The 7618-nt window shown below is 47.8% G+C and overlaps 1 protein-coding gene across 1 annotated transcript; it reads right to left on the reverse strand.

The window, feature by feature from the left end:
- Positions 1-1606: 1606 nt before the first annotated feature.
- LOC139365968 (neuronal PAS domain-containing protein 4A-like) lies at positions 1607-5517 on the reverse strand. The gene is made up of 8 exons (XM_071103036.1): positions 5343-5517; positions 4699-4862; positions 4501-4603; positions 4074-4383; positions 3849-3958; positions 3611-3746; positions 1758-3478; positions 1607-1635 (listed from the first exon to the last, which is right to left on the reverse strand). Exons 1-8 carry the CDS (start codon positions 5515-5517, stop codon positions 1607-1609), a joined length of 2748 nt encoding a protein of 915 aa, XP_070959137.1.
- Between the last annotated feature and the right edge of the window lie 2101 nt (positions 5518-7618).

The raw sequence follows: 7618 nt of genomic DNA on the forward strand, positions 1-7618 counted from the left end.
GGCATGTGCATATATCCACAGACATAATGCTTTATGCATTGAACATCAATAATTGTTTTCAATATAACACATACAATAATATACCTACACATATGTTCAACTTAGCATTTAATAGCTAGAACGTAGGAATCAATCCTTTACTTGACCGTAGACAACTCTACGTTAGCATGTTGACACCATGGGAATAGTACCATTCTCAACCCGTGTCACTTAGGAGGAACTGAATAGAAATGGCACCCCATCACACTATTTTCAGGTCATTTTTTAAAACAAAACTTCCATTTTTTTTTTCTTCCAACCCCTCTCAAAAAAGAAGAATCACATTGTCATTCACGTAGTCGTGTTTTGTCTCACTACACCGTAACTCCATTCGAGCTATGATGTGACTGTCCATTGGTTAATGGACATGGAGAAAGAGTTCAGTTAGAGTTCAGCAGGCCATGGCCATGCCAGGCACACAGGAGCCGCTATAAACTGCCAGCATTGCAAATATTAATGCTGCAAGAAAATCCAGCATAGCTGCCCTTCAAGCCAAGCCCAAGAGAACGGTGACCTAAAGAGCCCACATTCAGAGTCTATTGTACAATGTGCTGGTCCTGTACACAACAGAACCACACACAGTTGTTGAGTAACTTCCAGACGATTTCCATTTGGCAACACCTAATAAATACCGGAAAACCTTTGTCATGCGTTCCTGCTTGTGGACATTCCAAGATCTCTTGTCTTCATATGTTTTGTATTGTATTTTCTTTGCACATCACATTGATACACAAGTTTGTAATGGAGAAATAACATGAAGTCAAATGTTTTAAAATGTGCAGCCTGCAAACTCAAAGCTCAAAGTGTCTGAAGTATTAGCTTAGTTTGACTACGGTATTTGTACATTTTGACATGGCCTTAAAGGCCATGACAAGAGAGGAGTACCAGAAGGTCAGAGTAGAACTATGTGTCTCTCTGTGGAAACTAAATATTGAAGATGTGAGTGAGGAAATCGGATCCCCTTTTGTCAGCTACTGTCAGCGGTTGTACCAGGTCAGTAGAGTTTTTGTAAACATAGACTTTCATCACATTTGTGATTTGGGTTTGCGTTGCTGCGTTACAAGCAATAATGCTGTTAAGTCATTTCCCTATTGAAATGTCAAGGAATGTGTTCTCTTTTTTTTTTGTTCACAACAGGTTTTTCACTACGAGTGAATACAAATGCGCGTCTGGAAGTTAAACGGGGCTTTACAAGGTCAAAGGTTTTGTTTACGTCTCTGTCTGATCCAATCTGAAGCTCATGTTACAGAAAAGCTGAGAGGCACCAAATGGACCCAAAACTCAGTCAGTTGTGGGTCCATTCGGTTGGTAAATGTTGCACCATTATGTATATATTGCACCATTATGTAAACGTTGCACCATTTGTTGAAATAGAAATACAGGAATGAATGAATGAACAAAAATATGAAGTCAATCTTTGTTCTCGGTAGACATGTAGGAGTTCAAGTCCTTCAGTAGTATACATTATGTATATATTTATACACTTAAATCATTTTTACTTTTCAGTAAAATAGCTCCACGAAATATGACAATATGCCATACTTAATGAAGTAAGTCACAGACTTATTTAGAACGGGGGAACACTTCCACTCCCATCTGAAAAACACAAGAGACAAAGAGGAAGGGGACATTAGTCTGGTATGTTCAGGTTTAAAACATCTTAATTAATTTCTCAAACAAAGAAAGACGGTAGAACAAGTGAACTGGATGATTCTCACCTTTGTGGAAGCACTGTGGCGGCTGGTGACACTGGAGTTGATACAACTCAGGTTGTTGACCCAAGCCGGGGGCGATCGAGGCACCTGCCCCAAACATGGGTTCCAGGGCGGCCAGCTCCTCCAGGAGGGACTGAGCGCAAGGCACGGCGGGTGTAGAGTGGTCGACAGGCGTGGAGGGGGCGGAGGTGGGGGAGGCAGTGAGTCGCAAGGGAGGGGATGCTGGGATGGAGGAACAGGAGGACAGAGGTGATGACGCCACCTCAATCTCCATAGGCTCCTCCACCAGCCCCTCCACTTCTGCCATCGCCCCGGACTCGCCGGCCAACGTCGCCCCGCACCCGGCCGTGGGGTTACAGTGCGCCGATTGGACGCTACAGAAGTGGCTGACCCCCTCAAAGTGGGAGGGTGAGTGCCAGCACATTGGGTTGGGGGGAGAGGGTGGGTTGGGGGAGAGGGGCGGAGGGGTGGAGAAGTCCTGGAGAAGGGCTTCTAAGATGCTCTCTTCAAACAGAGATTCATCATCATGGAATATGGGGAAGTCCAGGCCTCTCCACGCTTTAACCGGGTAAAACTCTCCCAGCATGTGGCTAGAGTCAACACCAGCGGTGTCTAGGGATGGGGAGAGGGAGGGGGAGGGAGGGGAGGAGGAGGGGGACATGGAAGGAGGGGATAGCTTGGATAAGAGAGGATCCAGGTAAAATCCCTCTGCTAAGGAGCTGATGTGCTGAGCTAAGAGGGAGATCTCTGCTCTCTCCTTCTCCCTCTCTCTCTCCAGGGAGAAGAAAGAGAGACAGGGCTGTTTACCGGGGGAGGCCTCTGGGGTGAGGAGGCCCTCGAGGGGGTAGTGAAGGGACCCTAAAGGGACATCTACATACAGGGGTCCCCGAACCTCAGGCAAGGTCATCACTGTGCAGTCCCCATCCCCAGGGCTGTCAGGGGTGGGGGGTAGCTTCTCATAGAGAGAGCCACTGCAGGGATCAGCAGGGAAGAACAGGTCGGTGGAGGGGCCAGTGAGGCACAGGGAGGAGGGGGGAGCAGGACTGGAGGCTGTGGTGGGTGGGGCGGGTGGGGCGGAGGGGGAGAGGGAGGTGGCAATGGAGGTGGTGGCTGTAGCTGTGGTGGTGGAGGGAGGGGGTGTGGTGGTGCCAGTGGGGTCGAAGCTAAAGAGGGGCTCGCCGAACAGGAAGCTGCCACCACCCAGCTGGGGTGTGTAGGGGGGCGTGCACACAAACTCTTTGGTCTGCTGCTCCTGAGAGGTGGGTGCTGGGGGGAGGGGCAGGGGAAGGGCAGGCAGCGGAGGTTCGAGCTGGAAGGAGGGGGGCAAGAGAATGTTCTGAGTGAGGAAGTCCAGATCTGCTACCGTGGCAACGGTAACCGGGGTGGGGGAGGAGGCAGCGGATGGGCTTTGGACAGGGGCAGGCATCTGCTGCTGCTGGAAGAAGCTCTCCTCCTCAATAGAGGAAATACTGGAGCGAGGGTCACCCTCCACTTGCATGGGTTCAGTGGTGGCACCCCCTGTCTCATCGGAGGAGCCCACACTCGACACAGTCATGCTGAAGTCAAAGGACTGGGCTGAGAGGCCACTGCTGCTGGGGGTGAAGACTTGGTCTGGGCTGGACAGGCTCAAGCTGTCCTGGCGGGAGGTACTGGTACTCAGTACCAGGGTCAGCTGGGTCTGCTCTGTGCTCAGCTGCTGTCTCACTGACCACCCCTCTGCTTCACTGAGAGAGAAACAGAAAGAGTGAGAGACGAAAATGGTTAGTAAGATTCCCTTCTGCTTATTGCAATCCGTCATCTCCTTTATATCTCTTGGCGATGTGTTATGATGATCTGTCATAGGGTAGAGCTAGTACCTAAGTATGTAGTTGTTGCTGCTGATGGGGCTGTCTCCTGCCTCCAGCTGCAGTACCATGTAAAGCCAGACCCAGGACTGGTCTGCAGACTCCACCCGTACCACCATCTCAGATCTACCTTCTCCTCCTTCTCTCACTGTGGGGGAACAAAGAGGGAACAACAACATCAGACATCGGGTGTAAGTGGATACGGTGTAATTGTGTGGTGGTTGTGTGGTATCACTGAATTGGTACTTACACAGGCTGCAGTGCTGAGCAGAGGCGTGTGACAGGTCCTGTGGGTGGAGGAGGCTGTACCAGGAGCGAGACCTCAGGGCTGACACATCGAGACCTAGGTAAACACTGACACTGCAGGGAAGATGGAGAGAAGACATGGTAAGTTTATGATATTTCAGAACTATATTATCACTCAGAAGATCTAATGGAACAGTTGGCGCTGCCTTGTTAGTGGGTGTGACCTCACCTGTCCTGTGCATTCTGGAGCCTCATATCTCGGCTGTGTTGAGACTGGAACGAGGCTAGGAAGAAGTTGTTCTCAGCAGCAGGAGGGATCAGAGCAGGAACTTGGTCCCCCCCAGGGCCAAAGCGGGTGGGGATGGCCTCCAGAGGGGAACAGAAGCACATCCAAACAGGGTTGGATGTCCAATAGGAGCTAGGGGTGGAAGAGGAGGAGGGAGGGGACAGGCAGCGCGCCCGGATCAGAACCAGCTTGTTCCCGGCACTCTGCCTGCGCACCGACTTGGAAGTGTTGAAACGACAACGGAATAGACGATCTGAGGGAAAGAAGAGGCAAGGAGGGATTGTGAGTATCAACAATGATCTGAGGGAAATAAATGCAAGCCATTGGTAACGCTGTTCTGTACCACTGGAAATATGGAGGCATGTCTTACCTGTGTCAGGTGACGTAGGAGGGGCCAGGTTGGTCCTCATGATGAAGTGGTCAGTAGGGTCAATGATATCATACACACTGTCACCCTGGGCAACCAAATCCACCTGAAAGAGGAGTTCACATTAAACATATTGTCATTACATTTTTATTAACTTATGAGCTTAATATTGAGACATTATATGGTCTCCCGTGGACCCACCATGGAGTGGCCGAGGTGCTCGGAGACGCTGTCTGACAGGTAGAGCAGCTTGCCTTCCCCGGTCAACAGGAGCAGAAACCCAGGTAGCTCCTGCACCAGCTCTGACAGCTCGTGGAAAGACAGGAACCTCGCGCTTTCCTCGAGACTGCCAGCAGATCCCGATTCTAAAAACAAAAGATTATGGGGAAAAAAGCAATTATCGTTTCTGTCTAGCTAATGGATGTCATCATAGCACCAGTGCAACGGTTCTGCTCCCAGCAATGGCTATAGAACGACCGCATTAGATTTCAGTCCCATGGATAGCGATAGAAGCGTTTCAGAACTGGATAGCGACACACGGCTCTAAAAGCGTTTTTCACCCAAGAACTTCAAACCAAACACAATAATGTTCCATTATATGTATTCCTAAATTACATAATTCACATGTAGATATGAAGTTCATTAACTGTCTCTTTCGACAATACATATGGCACCTGTTGATTCAACACATAAAGCTCACGATAGCATGCCACTAGCTCAAACAGATTGAAGCAAAAGTCTGTCAGTATATGTTTCATTCACAAATGTTTGTAGCTATGTATAGGTAGGCTATGGATTATACAGTGAGTTTGAACTTGTCGATTATAAACTAAATCGGGGCTTACCTTGAGAGAAGAAAACCGATTTCCTGGTGTACATGCTGGCAAGGGACATGATATGTAGGTATGAGAGTCGTGCCTTGTCCGCATCGGAGATAGGAAGCAAGTCCTTCAGGTTCCGAATCTCCGCGTTGATTTGGTCCCTCCGAGCCTTTGACGCTCCCTTCGTTGATCGATACATTGTAGCCTGTTATAGTGATTGACTAAATTCCCTGCAGTTTAAATTGTAACTTAATGGAATAGTATTGACCGTGGCGTCAGATGAGGTCTGGGTATTTTTCCCTCAAGATGAGGTGTCAGAGATAGGCTAGTAGTAATAACCTTGTCGTAGTACTATTGGACTTTCATCTCAGCTCATTCCAGAGTAAGGCTTCAGACCTTCTCCTATCAGTTATTTTTTCCTCTTCGGTTCCGCCACAGCGTCCAGCAAGGTTGCTGGCTAGCCGTTGAATGTATCTCCCCCGTTCAGAGTGTGAGTGATTCGGCGGCTGTAGTAGCCGTCTCTCGCCCAGATGTCCGGATCCCGTAAATCTGGTGGAGGGACTCTGCTCTCGAGTAAGTTATATAGGCCGGGATTCCGGTGATGAAGGGGGGCTCCCAACGCGCCAACACCGACGTAGTAGGGAGAAGGGGGGCTAGAGGGAAGGGTGGACGAGGGGGATTCAATGCTAGCAATGGTGAAATTCTCTGCTTCTGCCGCTCCCCCTCCCGCTCATACCCTCTCCCTTTGGTAGCTATTTTCTGACGTCAGCCCTTCCCTCTACCAAGTGATGACGTTGGTTTGATTTCGGGAGCTCCGGCGACGCAAAAAGCCCGATTTGGACAAAACCGAGGAATGGGCGGAGACAAGCGTAAAACGTAGACGGAGTCACCGGACCACTGTGTACTGGGGGAGGGGGGGACTGAGATGCATACGAAAGAGACTGTGTGTTTCTATGTCTGGCACCCGAGGAACAATTTATCCTCTCTGAAAAGTAATAATTCCTAATATAGTGTAGGTTTGGTTATCAGTAGCCTACATGATGCAAATGCGTCCTTTCCTAGCCAAACTGGCTCATAATATGTTTATGTGATTATGAGATTATGAAGGATGCGATGCATTTCGTAAAACCTTCCACCGTCGATCTCTAGGGTAACACAGATGCATGCCAACGTTATTCATTAAATATGCTCCAGCGAAAAGATAGTCTGGCATGGGTGGAAGTCTGCTTGAGGGAGAAACGCGGGGCAGAGTTACAGCAACAAATTCAATCGCTTTTTATGAATGGAATCCACCATTCTGACTGTAATTCAGTTGTCAGGCAGCGCAGTGCCTCCAGGGCTAACGCGCAAAAACAGAGGAGGGGGTCGGTAATCCTAAACAGCATACTGTAGGAGAGGCATCGGCTAATCGCGCTGTATAGTCTATATCTTACATAAACTGCAACATCCTTCCTTATAAGGCAATTTGAGCGGAATGTGTAGCTAAGGGTGATGCTGAGCCATGTCTAGTCTTTGCATCGAACCCTGGCTGGTTGCATTTTAGTTCGAACAGATAAGACCAGAGTTTGATCTTACCCAAAATACATCCTTTTCAATGAAACTATCATACAAAACGTCGCCAAAATCATAGTCTTGGAAGGCTTGGAGATGTGCAGCATGTATTCTTATCTACGTGTAAAAATCTGTGACAGACGACAGCCAGATCCAGTAAATTGTGAAAGCTCAATTTGAGATGAAATGTGATGTTTTCTGAAACTATTTGAAAGGAACTGTATGAAGGTATGTTGCAAATGTTTTGCCATGGTGTTCTTACCACGTGTTAAAGTTGAGCAAATAGTCTATGTAACACTTGAAGCATACAATCTGTTTTGTAGTCTTAAATATATTTTATATGATGCTCGAAGAGTAGACACACACATACACACATACACAAGCACACCTGTTGCTAACAGTGCTTGAGTGCAGAGATGAATCTCGTTGTTTCTATAAATAGCTCTCACCGGTGACTGACATATGCACTCAGTGGCGCACCCCCTCTTACATCTCCAATCGTCCCTATTTTTTACCACATTTCTTCCTATTTTTAGACAGATGTTTTTGTTTGAGGCTCAAAATAGACATATATTTACGAGTCATAGGTGTCACGCGTCTAACATGTTGCATGTTCACAAACTTTCACGATTTCACGGACCATTAATGTGGTACATTTGGAAAGGTGCAGTAACAATGTTGTGACAAAATAGTATAAACAGCTTCCCACAATTGGATTGACATATATACGTTTGTCTGTGGCTAAAATA

This window comes from Oncorhynchus clarkii, chromosome 14, assembly GCF_045791955.1.
Source record: "Oncorhynchus clarkii lewisi isolate Uvic-CL-2024 chromosome 14, UVic_Ocla_1.0, whole genome shotgun sequence".
NCBI lineage: Eukaryota > Metazoa > Chordata > Actinopteri > Salmoniformes > Salmonidae > Oncorhynchus > Oncorhynchus clarkii.